Here is a 16,906-nt window from a genome sequence, read left to right as displayed (position 1 = left end):
ACAGCCAAGGGCCCAAATTTAATCTCTGCACAGGGAACTAAGATCCCACAAGCTGTGCAGAGCAGCCGAAGGAAAAAAAGAGAGAGAAAGAAAAGCTATTTTGGCTGAAGTTATCTTGTGTTCCCTGATAGCTCAGTTTGTAAAGAATCTGCCTGCAGTGCAGGAGACCCCAGGTCAATTTCTGGGTTGGGAAGATGCCCTGGAGAAGGGACAGGCTGCTCACTCCAGTGTTCTTCGGCTTCCCTCTTGGCTTAGCTGGTAAAGAATCCACTTGTAGTGTGGGAGACCTGGGTTCGATCCCTGGATTGGAAAGATGCCCTGGAGAAGGGACAGGCTGCCCACTCCAGTATTCTGGCCTGGAGAATTCCTGGGTCGCAAAGAATCAGAGTGAGTGACTTTTACTTTCATTTTGTGACCTAAGCCTGGCCACAGTGCTTGCCCTTGAACAGGTCTAGGTAACAAGGATCTTGAGGGAACAAAGAAAGAACAGAGAAGACAGTCAAACAATAGTTCTGTGATAAAGCAGAGTCCTAGTTCCTCCTCAAGGAATATACATAATAATTTATCTTTGACTCCAGCTGGAGCTAAGGCCCCCACCCTGATGGAGGACAGAATACTGATACTGACCCTCCTGACTTCAATCCACCAAGACTTGGACTCCTAAAACTTTGCCCTAATTCTATGCAGAATTTTCTGCTCAAGCCTCTTCATGAATATGCATATCAGATCACTTCAGTTCAGGCTTCCCTTGTGGCTCAGCTGGTAAAGAATCCGCCTACAATGAGGGAGACCTGGGTTCGATCCCTGGGTGGGGAAGATCCCCTGGGGAAGGGAAAGGCTACTCACTCCAGTATTCTGGCCTGCGGAATTCCATGGACAGAGGAGCCTGGCAGGCTACAGTTCATGGGGTCCCAAAGAATAGGACACGACTGAGCGACCAACACTTTCAGTTCAGTTCAGTTGCTCAGTCATGTCCAACTCTTCGAGACCCCACAGCCACAGTGCTTGCCCTTGAACAAGTATAGGTAACAAGGATCCTGAGTGAACAAAGAAATGTCAGAACAGAGAAGACAGTCCAACAACAGTCCTGTGATAAAGTATATGCATACACCCTTAGCTCAAAACCTCTCTAATTTTGCTGTTAGGGGAGAGGCAGCTTTTAGAAAGTTCCCTGGTCTCCTCTTGACTTGTTGCTATTGCTGTTGTTTAGTCGCTAAGTCATGTCTGATTCTTTTGTGACCCCATGGACTGTAGCCCATCAGGCTCCTCTGTCCATGGGATTTCCCAGGCAAGAATACTGGAGTGGGTTGCCATTTCCTTCTCCAGGGCATCGTTGTCACCCAGGGATCAAACTCACATCTCTTATGTCTCCTGCTCAGGTGGGTTCTTTACCACTAGTGCCACCTGGGAATCCACAAGGCAAGTAATAATTTGATTTGCTGCAAATAATAATAAATCCTTCCTTCTTCCAATCTTTGGCTTGATACCCACTGAGAGGTAAACCCATTTCTCTGATAACAGTTTTGTGGCAGTAACTGAAACAGAGGGACAACATATTTACAGAGCAATTTTTAGTACTAATTATCTGGAGAAGGAAATGGCTACACACTCCAGTATTCTTGCCTGGTGAATCCCATGGCCAGAGAAACGTGATGGGCTACAGTCCATAGGGGACCAAAGAGTCGGACATGACTGAGCGACTGAGCACTAGCACCTCTAATAATTACAGCTAAATAAGGAGAAGGCAGTGGCACCCCACTCCAGCACTCTTGCCTGGAAAATCCCATGGACGGAGGAGCCTGGTAGCCTGCAGTCCATGGGGTCTCTAGAGTCGGACACGACTAAGCGACTTCACTTTCGCTTTTCACTTTCATGCATTGGAGAAGGAAATGGCAACCCACTCCAGTGTTCTTGCCTGGAGAATCCCAGGGATGGGGAAGCCTTGTGGGCTGCCGTCTATGGGGTCGCACAGAGTCGGGCATGACTGAAGCGACTTAGCAGTAGCAGCAGCAAGTTGCATTTTAATGATCTAAAGCCCAATAATTCCCTTGATAATGCAGAGCCAAGGAATTTTGAGGAAAGTAATGCAATATTTGTCAAGGTGAGGCTACTGTCATTGGTTTAATATTCATTGAAAAGAGACAAGTCCCCTCAGATACTCCTGCAATCCTCAAAGGGCTTGATTTATTTGGCTGTGCTGCACAGCTTGTGGGATCTTAGTTCCCCAACCAGGGATTGAACCCCAGCGCTCAGTAGTAAAAGTGTGGAGTCCTAACCACTGGACCACCAGGGAATTTCCTAAAAGGGGCATTATTGAAGAATTCTGCTAATGTCAAAATGTTCACAATAGTTCAGTGTGGTAGATAACCTCTAAATGATCACTAACGATCCATACCTGCCAGTAATTATGCCTGTGTGTGTAATCTCCTCTCTTCAGTGTCACTGGACTTAGTGATTGGCCTCTGATGAATAGAATACAGCACAGCAAGTCATGGGATGTCACTTCCTAGATTAGGTTACAAAAAGACTGTGACTTCCATCTCACCTGTCCCTTTCCCTCTCTCAGCGCCCTGTTTCTGTTGTAAACCAGCTGCCATGTGGCGAGTAGCCCACTAGAGATGTCTGCATGGCAGGGTGCAGATGTCTGACCAACAACACTGGTCTGTGCTGGCTTGCACCCTTCTGAGAACCCCTGAACCAGAGGAGTCAGCTAAGCCACCTATTGAAACTGATATAATAAATACCCATTGTTTTAAGCAGGTTTTGCTGGTGGCTCAGCGGTAAAGAATTGCCTGCCAATGCAGAAGACATGGGTTTGACCCCTGGGTTGGGAAGATACTCTGGAGAAGGAAATGGCAACCCACTTGCCTGGGAAATCGTTTGGACAGGGGACCCTGGCAGGCTACTGTCCTGGGGTAACAAAATAGTTTGACATGACTTAGTGACGCAACAATTGTTCTAAGCTGCTAAATTTGGGGGTAATTTGTTATGTAGTAATGTATAACTGTTGTGTGCTCAGTCGCTTCAGCTGTATCTGACTCTGTGACCCTAAGGGCTGTAGCTTGCCAGGCTCCTCTATCCATGGGATTCTCCAGGCAAAAATACTGGAGTGGATTGCCATGCCCTCCTCCAGGGGATCTTCCTGAACCAGGGACTGAACCTGAGTCTCCTGTGTCTCCTGCATTGTAGATGGATTCTTTACTCACTGAGCCACCTGGGAAACCCTAACATACTCATTAATTGAAAAAATTAGGAGATCAAACTATAAATAGTTTACTTGGTACAACCTTTCAAGGAGCCTCTAGAATTTCCCTAAAAGGGGCATGGGGGGAAACACAGGGTGGTCCAGGGGGCATTCCACAGCAGGTAGTAAGTGTTCCATCTCTGGTTGAGGAACTAAGAACCAAGAAACATGGTCAAAAAAAATTTTTTTTTAAATAAGAGAAAGAAAGAGAACATCTAGCTCTGATGGGGCCTGCTTGCTGCTGATTTTATTCCATCACTGGACCCAGGCCTGGCTGGGATAGCAGGCCAGATATACTTGCCTCTGCCCCAGCCTGCACCCTCGTTATTTCCCCACCCTGATATGAACCTGTGGTCCTGGTGGTTTTTCTTATCTTGAAACTTGAGTTCCCTTATCTTGGGCAAATTTATTGATGTGTGGTGACACGCATAGGTCAATGCTGAGATGAAAGACTGTAAATAAGGAGACTTATATATAAATAATGGGCATTACTCTTTTGTGTGCCATCGAGTGTCTCTGGGGCTGTGTTGTGTGCTCCTGCAGAGTCTTACCAACGCCCAGCTTATAGATGAGGAAATATGCTAAGAGAGGTCCCATGTATGAACCTGTGTTCCTGTATTGGCATTCGTGAAATTTGCATGTCCCAATCCATCACCAATTTCTGTTAAATATTACCCCCTAAATAGCTCTCCAATGCACAACTTCTCACTATCACCAGCCATACCTCTCCCAGTCAAGCCCTACAGCAGTGGTCTCCCCACTGACCTCCAGGACTTCTGCACCCACTGATCCTCTCTCTATTCAAAATCTGAACATGTCAGTCTGCCCACCAACCTTGCTTAAGATTTTGCAGTGACTCTCAATGCTCTTAGGATAGAGACAAAACTTCTTACCATGGTTCACAGGGCCCTAAGTGGATAGATCCACCTTGTCTGCCTCAAGACTCACTTCTGCCTCCCTCATCTCTTTAAAATTTTTTATTTATTGGCTACACTGCACAGTTTGTGGAATCTTCGTTCCCTGACCAGGGATCGAACCTGGGTCCACAGCAGTGAAGTGAAGTGAAGTCGCTTAGTCGTGTCCGACTCTTTGCAACCCCATGGACTGTAGCCTACCAGGTTCCACCATCCATGGGATTTTCCAGGCAAGAATACTGGAGTGAGTTGCCATTTCCTTCTCCAGGAGATCTTCCCGTAGGCAGACGCTTTACCGTCCGAACCACCAGGGAAGAATCCACAGCAGTGAAAGCGCAGTTTTAACCACTGGACTACCAGCAGATTTCCCCTCCCTCCTCTCTTTGTCCCAGCTCTACTGACCTTCTCCAGTCCCTGGTGCTTACCCTCTTCCTCCTGCCACAGGGCCTTTGCATATGCTGTGCCTTCTGCCAATTCCCACCTCTCCCCTGTACCTAGTTAACTCCTACTTATCATTCAGAACTCAGTCCAAATGTTACCACTTGTTAGGTCATACCCTCACTAGACATTCTATATCACCTCTTACCTTTTCTTCAGAAAAGAAATATAGTTGCAGTTTTACATTTATTTGATTAGTTGATTAATGTTTATTTTTACACTGGACTGTAAGGTCCATGAAGGCTGAGACTGTGTCCTTTTTGGATCACCTGTCTCCAGTATTGAGCATAGTGTTTGCCTACCAGAGGAGTTCATAAAATCTTTGTTAAATGAATGAGTTAATGAATGAACAAAACCATGGCCTCTTCTGATCTGGTTCCTTTTCCTGAAAGGGCTCTTGAACACTTCAGGAGACAGAATGGGGAGGGAACTATCATAATAATGCCTATCACACTGTGTAACATGTCATCAAGGTAACAACTGAGTCTACAGGCTGTATTTTCCAGGCCTCCCTACCCACTTCTTATTGCCACCTTCTTCCAAAGAGGGTCAGGAAGAAGCCACTGCAGAGAAATTACAGAGCCAGACTTTGATGGACAGAGCCTTTCCGGGAAAGCAGGGAGGATGAGAAGGCAAAGAAAGGAAGAGAAAGGATGTCTGCTGAGAAAGGACTTTGTATTGAACATCATGTTAACGTCATCTCATTTAATATTTACATATATATTTATTTGACTGCCTCGGGTCTTAGTGACAATACATGGAATCTTTGCAGGATGCAGACTATCTGTCGTGGTACTCTGGCTTTAGCAGTTGGGGGCTTCAGTAATTTTAGCACATGATTAATTGCTCCGCAGCATGTGAGGTCTATAGTTCCCCGACAGGGATTGAACTCATGTCTCCTGAATTACAAGGTGAATTCTTAACCACTGGACCACCAGGAAAGTTCCCACCATCTCATTGAATCCTCTTCAAACTCCATTTTGCAGATGAGAAAGCAGACTCAGGTTGTGAAACTGGAGGGTTATTAGACCAAGGCAGGGCAAAGCTGAGTTTGAACTGGGATCTGTCAGCCTTCCTCTGAAGCTTGGGTGTTTCTAGGCTACCATTCTGGCTTCCAACCCTCAAACACTTCCCCAACCTGGTTAACTTAGGGCCCAGAATACCACCATTAAAGACTCATCAATCGGTTTTTGTCTAAAACTCTCTTGTAGGAGTCACTGTATGACAGGTGAAATTGATAGGTTGGAAACAAACTCAGCATCACAAAGGCAACCACTCTAAGACCTAAAAAGAAATTCATGAAAAAGAAATACATAAATAAAAATAGGAATGTAGGAAGTAAAGGGGACGAGGGAGTATGAGTGAGGGAGCTAATTTCTTATCATTCATATTAAGAGACAAGAGATACTGTCTAAAATGGACAAATTGGAATTTCCCTGGCAGTCTAGTGGTTAAGACTCTGGTCAGAAAACCGAGATCCCACATGCCACGTAGCACAGTGAAGAAGATAAAAAGTAAATAAAATGGACACATTTGTGTTATTACACGAAGGGATAATGGTGATCACAGAACTAGGAACAGAAGCTGTCAGTAGGCCGCCTCTAGGGGGCGGGGCGGGGAAGAACAGAGAAACTTTCATTCTTCATTTGTCCTTCTTAGCTCTTCATTTAAAAAAAACGGGCTCGATGGGCGTGAGTCTGCGTGAACTCCGGGAGATGGCGATGGACAGGGAGGCCTGGCGTGCTGCGATTCATAGGGTTGCAAGGAGTCGACATGACTGAGCCACTGCACTGAACTGAACTGATATATTCTTCTGTTGTGTAACTTCTCTAAAACGTTTGGAAATTTTTGTTACAAAAGACTGAAGAGACAAAAACACCCTTCCTTTGGAATGCAAGTCGGTCTTGAAGTAATAGTCCTTGACACCTGGGTAAATGTTAGGTCTGCAAGGTTCCTCAGTGGACCTCAGTCAGGGGAGGGTCACGTGGTGGTAAACACGGCTTCCTAAGCAGTTGCCTGTGGGGAATGGGCTTGGGAATCAAGTTCACCTTTGCAAACACACAAGGCCAGGGGAGTACCTGTTCCCTCACAGTCCTAAAGGCAGCTCACACTCAGACACAAGAGGGTGCTGCCCGCACAAGGGCCAGAGATCACCACCCCTCTAATTATTCCTAACTCTGCCCTCAGCAGCACCACGCTCTGAGCAGGAGCCCTTGCCAGCCAGGGACCCCACTCCTGCAGGATCCCTGCGAGCATAGCTTCTGAAGGCCAATGGATCTAGTCCCAGGAAAGTGCTGCTAAGGTCTCTCTGGTGAGTGAGACTCAGGTTAGAGCCCCGCACCCCTCAGGACCCAAGGCCCTCTCCCACCTCCGAGGCATGGCACCCTCTTGACCTTTGTTCGTGTGTAGTTTATATCCCTGTTTTGCAGCAGCTGCAGAAAGGGAGGCTGGGGCACAGCTCGGGAGTGCCACTTACTGGCAGCCTGGAGCCAGGAGCCTGGCATTCCCAGCACCAGACAAAGGCCAGTTGATCTTTGACCCCCGCCCCGCCAGAAGCCTTGGCCCTGCCTCCACCCGCCTTTCTTTCTTCCCTGCTGGCCTCTCCCTCTGCTCTCGCTCCTCATTCCCTGGCTTTCCTGCTCTGACTGGCAATTTTTCCCAACTCTTTGCCCAAACCAGTCCTTCCATGCTGTCTTCAAGCCCTGCTTCCTGCACATCTCCCAACCCGGACAAGGAGAATCCAAGTAAGAAGGTCCGGTGGGCTTTTGCGAGGAGGAGGACATCATCCACGGACTCCGAGTCGAAGTCCCAGTCTGACCCCGTCCGACCCCGGTCCCGGAAACCCAGCCGGCTGACGGTGAAGTATGACCGGGGGCAGCTCCAGCGCTGGGTGGAGATGGAGCAGTGGGTGGACACCCAGGTTCAGGAACTCTTCCAGGTGGGTAGGACCTGGCAGGCCTGGGGACTGGAGGGCACAAGAGAAGTGCTCTATGGAGAGGAAGCTTTTCCCACAGGTGAAGCATGGGTTTGCAGTCCTGAAACTGACCTCCCATTGGTCTGGGCTCTGCCTCCCACTCTATAATCTGGAGCAGGTCTTTTAACATCTCTGAGACTCAGTTTCCTATCTGTAAAACGGGGCTATCAATGCCTGTTGTACCCGTTTTGTAGAACTTTTTGAGGCTCAGATGAGATGGTAGAGGAATTATTTTTATTTTAGGTCTGTATTTACTTTCATCCTCAACACACATACCTGTCTAGTACATCATTGTTCACGCCTCTAGCTATCAGCCATGTGTAGCTATTTAACTTTAAACGGATGAAAATTAAATAAAATTGAAAGTTCAGTCCTTCAGTCACACTAGTTACATTTCAAGTGCCCCGCACCTCCAGGTGGCTAGTGGCTACACAAAACCTTTCCATCATCTCAGAAACGGATAGTGCTGGAGTAGAATGTCAGAGTAACCAATAGTGACCGCTAATATGAGTGCCTGACCTAGCCTTGGCCCTGGCTCTGACTGATTCCCCTCAACCACATCCTGGGAGAGCAGCATTTTATTTTTTACCTAGATACCTCCAAATCGAGATTCTAGTATAGTAACAAAGTTTGCTCCAACAACAAGAATAACATTTTGAGCACTTAACCCTACACTAGTCACAGTGTCCAGCACCTGCCTTACGTTATTTCATTCAGCTCTCCCCACAAGCCCATGAGGTAGATTCTGTATTGTTGTTGTTTAGTCACAAAGTCCTTTCTGACTCATTTGGAGCCTTCCAGGCTCCTCTGTCCATGGGATTTCCCAGGCAAGAATACTGGGGAGGGTTGCCATTTCCTCCTCCAGGGCATCTTCCCAACCAGGTATCCAACCCAAATCTCCTGCTTGGCAGGCATATTTTTACAACTGAGCCACCTGGGAAGCCCAGATACTGTTTTACTGTAGAGGAAATGGAGGCTTAGAAATGTTGAATAACTAGCCCAGGGTCACACCACTAGGCAGCCCTGCGACCAGGAGCTTAGCGTCTGCCTGTAGCGCCTGAATGTTTATTCAAGTAGCTTCGTGGTTCCCCAAAGTTCTTCAGAAATAATCCAATGCCCCTGTTGCACTTCAACTGAATTTCAGTCTACTAGGGTGGGGCCCAGGCACTGGTCTTTTTCATAAGCTCCACTGCTGATTCTAGTGTGTGGCTAGCAAGAACCTCAGCACCAAGCCGGAGACCAGAGTGCTCCTTGTCCACATGCCATGGCCCTTGTTTCTCTCCTTCCTTACTCAGGTCCTGTCTTTTTCTTGGGAGACAGCAAGGTTTTGTGACTCTCCCAGGTAAGAGCTGTGTCAGTGGTCCTGCAGTGGGGGTGGGGAAGAGTGATTCATGTGGCCCAGGCAGTCTTGTCAGGCTCACTGAGTCACATATCAGTTTGGTCCAGGTGTTGACAGTGTCCCTGGCAGTGCTTGTGGAGGGGAGGGAGATGGCCTGGAGCTGGGAGCAGGAGAGGCAAGGTTTCTTGGCCTGTGTCTACTCTGACTTTGTGGGACATTGCCCTGCCCTTCATTCCTGCCAGCACCCTGCCTCTCTGGACCTGTTTCAATTTCAGATTGTTAGACTTTTGGATAAAAAGTCTTATATTTCAGACACCTCAGGGCAAATCGTTCCAGGCATTAGAGAGAGACAATAGCCAAAGAATCTTGTTTTGCAAGATCAAGGCAGGGGAAAAGCTGTAGAATTATGAGCTCATAACGTTAGAAAACAGGACATGTGGGAAGACTGCTCCCAGGAAATGACTGGAATAAAACACCTGACCTGTGGTTGCCATGGCAGTTGTCCAAAGGTGCCAGGTGGGAGTTCCTGTCCTAATCTCTGCTTTTTTCAGCAGGAAGCAGGCAAGTGGGTGGGAAGCACTAGGTAGAGGCTGGTCACCTTGGGCAGAGATTGAGGCAACTTGGTCTCCAGCTTACCTTGCTTCAGTTCTATCTTCATAGAGTCCCTCTCTACCAGGTGCCCCCCTACCCCCGGCCACATACCCACCCTGGATAGCACTGCTGGATTGGTTCCAGGAGTAGGTTGCATCACTGTTTTTAGTTTAGTTTAATGGGACCCAACCTTCCTTTGTTGGAGGGCCCCACCTCTTCTCACTGGGTGTGCAGCCTGTTTTAGGGTCTTGAGAAGAGCCAAGTCTGGATTCAACAAGGCAAACTGACTTGGGCCCTGGGGCTCCTGTTGTCCAGAAATGGTTGTGTAGATTTGGCTTTTAAGCAGGGACTTAAACACTCACGAGCTTCTTCTATTTTAAGGAGACTCCTGTTTAACACTATGCCCTGCTTTGGTTACAATCCCCTACTTCCTGTCTCCTTTACAAGGCTCCTTAGTGGATTTGCACTCAGAGCCTTTACTAACTTTCCCCCTTCCCTTCCTATCACTATTCAAACCACTGTAATCTACAAACCACTGCAACCTGACTTCTGTTCCCACCACTCTATTGAGACCTCTTGGCAAAGTCGAGCATCTCTACCTGGGGGGCTAAATCTAGTGTACATATCAGCAGGAGACACTGTTGACCACCCCAGAGTTTCGAAACATTCCTGTAGTTTCCATGACACCATGCATTTTGAAGCAGCCCTTTTGATGTGATGGCATTAAAAAAAAACAATCTATTCAACTTACAACTGTAAAAATGTATTGCCTAGGGCCCTCCCAAGGTCTGTCTTGAATTCCTGGGTGATCAGGGATGACCATCCACTCTGGCTGAGTGGAACTTGATTTGTCTATCAGTCCTCTGTGAGGTCAGGGAACTGTTCATTTCTGTGCCTGCAGTGTCTCATAGTATCTGGCCTCGTGAAGTTTTACCCTCTGAATGCGTACCTTGTGTTCAGCAAAAGCTCAGGAGAACCCTTATGCAGACTTTTGGAGGTCTCTTTCTTCATAACTCCCTCCTCTCTAGAACTTGTCAATTTATAACCACCTCAACCCCAAACTCTGATCTCTGTCATATCAATTTAGCATGACCACTGTGCTCTGCTTGGGATCTGCCTCTCAGCTCTGTGGTCTGGAAACTGCCTTCAGGATGAAACCCAGGACAGTTGTAGAGTTTACCTCTTTCATTTCCCTTCTTTCCCAGGTAGTACTGAGTTACCTGTTGTCTAAAGTCTGAGAACACTGTTCATATATTTTTGTCTAGTTTTCTAATTATTTTCTGACTAGTTACTTATGTTGAGAGAGTAAATCTGGTCCCTGTTACCCCATCATCAGAAGTATAAATATATTGTTAACTCCTACTCAGCCTTCAGGTCTCAGATTAGAGGGCACTTCTTCCTGGAAGCCTTCCTAAACCCTGGTCTTGGCTAGGTTCCCCTTTCATGTGCTCCTGTAATATCTCATCAGAGTGCTTATCACCCTGTATTATAACTACCATTTTGCTTGTCAGTATCCCTCAGGAGAATATAAGCTTTTCAAGAGCAAGACCATATATGCTTGACTTGCTCTTATGGCCCCAGGACTCATCACAATGCTTGGTGCACAACATGCTTTCAATAAGGATGCATTTAATGAATGAATGCTAAATCAGATGAGCTAGAAACCAAGGAAGCAAAGGAGAAAGTCTAGAGCTTAGGGTGAAAGAACTAACTTAGAATCCTAGCACTAATTTACTTTTAAAAGGGTATAGAAAGACCAAAACTAGTAACAGTGATTAACCATCGGCAGTGGAAGGAATGAGAGGGTAACTGAGGCATGTTTTTCCTTCTTTCTTTTCTAAATCAACTTTATTGAAGCATAATCCACAGAGGATAAAAATGTGCCTATTTTTAGAGTAGGGGGCAAGCATTACCTCATCAAGATATGGAACATTTCTGCCACCCAAAAAGTTCCCCCAATAGCACTTACTTTTAAACAATTTATACAACCAAATTACTTAGTGCATCTGTTTTATTATGTCTCCTCAACTGCCCGTAAGACAGGTTCTTTGAGGGCAGGATCTTTGTTTTGTTCACCGAAATTCCCAAGGTCAGAGTGCCAGGTTAATAGTAGCCACTGGACACGTTTGTTGAATGAATAGATTCCAGATAATTAAATACTCAAATAGAAAAGATGAAATTATCAAATATCTAGAAAAATGTAAGGTGACTATCAAATATTTACCCAAATCAGTATGGGAAGAACCTGCTAAGCATAGAAAAAAAATTTTTTTAAAAAGGAAGCAAAACTCAACCTGGAAAAAAACATTATTTCCAATTATATAATACACCTATTTCTCCAGTGCCTCCCCCAAACAATATATCCATGACACATGAAATGCTAGGGATAATCTGAATCAAAACAAACAAATAAACTTATTAAATCAGTTTTAAAAAACCCTCAACAACCCCATAGAAAAATGGAGAAGGCAGCAGTTCTTGCAGTGTGTTCTGGTGACACCGGGGGTTCCCAAGACCTTTTCAGAGGGTCTATAATTATTTTCATAAATAATGTAAGAAGTTGTTTGCCTTTTTGACTATACTGATATATGCACTGATGATGCAAAAACAGTGGTGGACCTTGCCATGAATCAAGAAAATTGCACCAACCTATTCTAGAAGTCATGATCTTCCTCATCAGGCAACTTTCACTTAAGAAAGTCCCTGATGAAGCACTACAAAACCTTGAGTTTACATCTTAAATTTTTAAAAAACATTTTTATTAAGGTGTAATCAATATTTGTTTCAGGTGTACAATGTAATGATTTTATATTTGTGTATATTGCAAAATGATTACCATGATAAGCCTAGTTAACAGCTGTCTTCAACATAGTTTCAAATTTTTTTTCTTTTTCTAAAAATAATTTTATTTATTTATGACTGTGCTGGGTCTTCACTGCCGTGCGAGCCTCTCTCTAGTTGTGGTGCGAGGGCTTCTCATTGTGGTGGCTTCTCATTGCAGAGCACAAGCTCTAGGGCATCTGAGCTTCAGTAGTTGCAGTGTGCAGGCTCAATAATTGTGGTTCCCAGGCTCTAGAGTTGTGGTGCAATAGTTGTGGTGCAATAGTTGCGGTGCATGGGCTTAGTTGCTCTGACGCATGTGGGGTCTTTCCGGACCAGGAATGGAAACCTTGCCTCCTGTATTGGCAGTTGGATTCTCTTTTTTTTGACTGTGTTGGGTTTTAGTTGCGGCTCATGGGACTCTCTCTAGTTGTGGTACCCGCGACACATGGGATTTTAGTCCCCTTATAGAGATCAAACCTGAACCTGTGTCCTCTGCTTCTGAATGTAGTAAGGCAGATTCTTAACCACTGAACCACCAGGAGAGTCCCTGGCAGGCAGATTCTTTACCACTGAGCCACCAATTTTTTTTTTTCTTGACAAGAGGACATTTGTTTTTTCTTTTTTCAAACCCATGCTCCCTGCAGTGGAAGATTCTTAACCACCAGACCACCAGGGAAGTCCCAAGGAGGACTTTTAAGATTTATTCTTTTAGCAACTTTCAAATAGGCAGTACAAAATTATTAATTCTAGTCACCATGCTGTACATTAGATCCCCATGACTTATTTATTACTGGAAGTTTGTACCTTTTGATTTGCTTTACCCATTTTGCCTTTTCCCAACCCCACCTCAGCAACCACCAATCTGTTCTTTTATTGATGAGTTCTTTTTTTTAATGCCACATATAAGTGAAATCATACAGTGTTTCTCTGATTTATTTCACTCAACATAATACTGTCAATGTAATTCACGTTGTTGCACATGGCAGGATTTTTCTTTTTTATGGCTGAATAAATTTCCAGTGCATATATATACACCACAGTTTCTTTATCTGTTTACCCCTTGATGGACGCCTAGGTGGTTTCCATATCTTGGCTATTGCAAATGAATACTGCAGTGGACATGGGGGTTCATATACATTTTTGAATTATTGTTTTCACTTTCTTTGGATTAATATCCAGAAATGGAATTACTGGGTTATATGGTAGTTCTATTTTTCAGTTTTTGAGGGACCTCCATACCATTTTCCATAGTGCCTGCACCAATTTACATTTCTACCAACAAGGCACAGAGGTTCCCTTTTCTCACATCCTCACCAACACTTGTTATTTATTTTTTTGCTATCTTTATTTTTAAAATACATGCATAATGGTAAATTTTTTAAAAAATAAAATGGTACACAAAGATGTAAAATGAAAAATATGTCTTTACTAACTTATAGAAACACTTGTTACTGTCCTTTTGATAATAGCTATTCTAACAGGTATGAGGTGATATTTCACTGTGGTTTTTTCATTTCCCTAATGATGAGTGATTTTACCTGTTGGCCATCTATATGTCTTCTTTGAGAAAAACGTCTATTCAGATACTCTGCCCATTTTTTAAAATTAGATTTTTTTGCTATTGAATTGTCTGAGTTCTTTATATATTTTAGATATTAACACTTTATGATTTGCAAATATTTTATCCTATTCAGTAGGTTGCCTTTTCATTTTGTTGATGGTTTCATTTGCCGTGCAGCTTTTCTCTTTTAATGACTTTATTTTTTATTTTAATGACTTTATTGTTTTAGGTTCACAGCAAAACTAAACAGAAGGTGCTGGGAATTTCCATATTCTCTCTGTCCCCACACATGCATAGCTTTCCTACTATCAACATCCCCCTACTAGAGTACTAGTGCTGATGGATTTATATTGCTACATCATAACTACCCAAAATTCAGAGTTTATATTGAGATTCACTCTTGGTGCTATACATTCTATGGGTTTTCACAAAGTATAATGACGTGTGTCTACCCTCCTGGTATCACATAGAGTAGTTTCACTGCCCTAAGAATCCTCTGTGTTCCATCCATTCACCACTCTTCCACTGTAACCCCTGGCAACCACTGATCTTTTTATTGTCTCTGTAATTTTCCAGCATGTCATATGGTTGGAATTGTACAGTACGTAGACTTCTCAGGTTGGTTTCTTTTGTTTAATAATATGCATTTAAGCTTCCTCCATGTCTTTTTATGGGTTTATAGTTCATTTTGTTTTAGCACTGAATAATATTCCATTGTCTGGGTGCACCACCATTTATTCATTCATTTACCTACTGAAGGACATCTTGGTTGCATCCAAGTTTTGGCAAGTATGAATAAAACTGCTATAAACATTCATGTGCAGGTTTCCATGCAGATATATTTTCAACTCATTTGGATAAATATCAAGAACACAAGTGCTATTTTGTGTGATAGGAGTATGTTTTGTGTTGTAAGAAAGTACCAAACTGTCTTCCAAAGTGGCTATGCCATTTTGGATTCCCACCAGCAATGAACAGGTATTCTTATCGCTCCATAGCCTCATCAACATTTGGCATTTTAGGCTTTTGTTTGCCTTTTAATAGGTATGTAATGGTATCTCATTGTTATTTCAACTTCCAATTCCCTAATGACATATTATGTTAGCATCATATGCTATTTGCTATCTTCATATCTTGTTTGGTGAGGCAGATATACAAAATTCCCCCATTTTAAAATTGGATTATTAGTTTCTTTTTGTTGGTTTTGAGAGTTCTTTGTATATTTTAGATAACATCCTTTATCAGATATATCTTTTACAAATATGTTCTCCCAGTCAATGGTTTGGTTTCTTACTCTCTTTACCTCTTTCAATTTTATAAACTATGTATTGCTTACATTTTTGCAATGACTATAATAACTTTTAAAGTTAGCTTTATTGAGATATGATTCACACACCATACAATTCCCACTTAAAGTGTAAAATCCAAATAGTTTTAACTATCTTCATAGATTGTACAACCACCAGTATGGTCTAATTTTGGAACATTTTACTATCCATAAAAGAAACCCTGTACCAGTTAGTAGTCACACCCCATTCCTTATCACCACCACTCCCAGCCTTAGGCAACCACCAATCTACTTTGTGTTTCTATACACAAACATCCTATTCTGGATGTTTAATACAAATCGAATCATATAATATGAAGCCTCTGTAACTGGCTTCTTTCACTAACATGTTTTCAAAGTTAATCCCAGTTGTAGCATGAATCAGTCCTTTATTTCTTCTTATTGCTGAAAAATACTGTATGGCTACATAGTATTTTATTTATCCGTTCACCAGTGGATGGTCATTTGAATATGAATAATGCTATGAACTGCATTCATATGTGATTTTTACATGAATATATATTTTCACTTCTCTTGGGAATAGACCTAGGAGTGGAATTATTGGGCCAAATGATAACTTTATATTTAACATATTAAGGAGCTGCCAAACTGCTTTCCAAAGCAGCTGCACCATTTTATATCCCTACTAACAATGTTTATAACTCTTGAAATTAAAGATCTCTTTTTAAAGAACTCTAGACTTTCAGGTAGATCATAGTAGGTGTTTGGTAACTGTTGAATGAAAGGATGAATGGGTGGTTTGAGTGAGGAGAGGAATTGAACATGGAAAATAAAGGGTCGGAGATGGGTGAACCCGACTGCCTTTCACTCCAGCACCAGCTGGCCGGGCTCCTCTGAGCCCCATGTGATTCCCACACAGGACCAACCAACTTCTTCAGAGCCTGAGATCGACCTGGAGGCTCTCATGGAACTATCCACAGAGGAGCAGAAGACTCAGTTGGAGGTAGAGTGGGTGACCGGGCCCCAGACCCAGGGTTGGGGGATGGAAGCTGGGCTTGGACCAAGGGGAACCCAAGAACCCTGCTTTCCCATCCAGTGTGGGGAGAACCAGTTCAGAGGGGAAAATTCCTGGGAGACTGGGGACTCGTGAAAAAGTGCTGTGGCTCAGGGACCTACTGTTTGCTTTCTTCCACCAGGCTCTTCTCCAAAACTGCCCTCGCCCCACAGAGGTAAGGGATGCTCTGCTGGTCTGGGCTAGGAGGGGGCCCAGTGGGCCGGCAGCTAGGCCCTGTGTCCTTCTCCCCTTCCCTGACTCGGAGGCCATGGGGTCAGGCAGAGACTAAGGGAGGACTGTGGTGGGGTAGGTGTGACCCCAGAACTTGATCTCATCCTTGCCTCTGCTCCTGTTTCTTTCTCAGCCTTTTATCTCTGAGCTGCTCAGTCAACTCAAGAAACTTCGGAGACTCAGTCGACCTCAGAAATAAGCCTTGTGAGACTAGCTTTATCAGCCTCAGCACTGCCCAGTCTGCCCTGAACCCCTGGATCTTCGGCTGGGTGGGAAACAGCTCCTTGGGACCCAGACGAGGAACATGGAGAATGAGGAGGGACATTTGAACGCCACTGTCCATGTGCAGCCACAGCTGGTTCCTGTCAGCTGTACTGTCTGGGAGCCAGTCATGGCTGTTGCCCAGTGCCTTCCCATCAGCCAAGTGGATAAAAACTTCAGGAGCCCCA

General features: G+C 44.3%; 1 protein-coding gene across 17 annotated transcripts in view; it reads left to right on the top strand.

Moving 5' to 3' along the window:
• The window catches only part of PPP1R14D (protein phosphatase 1 regulatory inhibitor subunit 14D), a 22,150-nt gene extending 5,244 nt beyond the window's left edge, over positions 1–16,906 (top strand). The window contains exons 1-8 of one of the 17 annotated variants that reach the window (XM_069597833.1): positions 6,256–6,526; positions 6,784–6,907; positions 7,276–7,534; positions 8,866–8,912; positions 14,461–14,502; positions 16,092–16,175; positions 16,369–16,401; positions 16,591–16,906. In XM_069597833.1, coding sequence (XP_069453934.1) covers positions 7,283–7,534; positions 8,866–8,912; positions 14,461–14,502; positions 16,092–16,175; positions 16,369–16,401; positions 16,591–16,786 — 654 coding nt within the window. In that variant the 5' untranslated portion in view covers positions 6,256–6,526; positions 6,784–6,907; positions 7,276–7,282 and the 3' untranslated portion in view covers positions 16,787–16,906. Of the gene's footprint in view, positions 1–6,255; positions 6,527–6,783; positions 6,908–7,061; positions 7,535–8,865; positions 8,913–14,460; positions 14,503–16,045; positions 16,176–16,368; positions 16,402–16,590 lie in introns of those variants that run through there. The other 16 variants (XM_069597832.1, XM_069597839.1, XM_069597840.1 and 13 more) reach the window with 16 other exon arrangements.

Source organism: Ovis canadensis, chromosome 7 (assembly GCF_042477335.2).
Source record: "Ovis canadensis isolate MfBH-ARS-UI-01 breed Bighorn chromosome 7, ARS-UI_OviCan_v2, whole genome shotgun sequence".
Taxonomy (NCBI): domain Eukaryota; kingdom Metazoa; phylum Chordata; class Mammalia; order Artiodactyla; family Bovidae; genus Ovis; species Ovis canadensis.
Note: the sequence above shows the minus strand (reverse complement) of the source record. Positions and strands in the feature narration are given on the sequence as shown.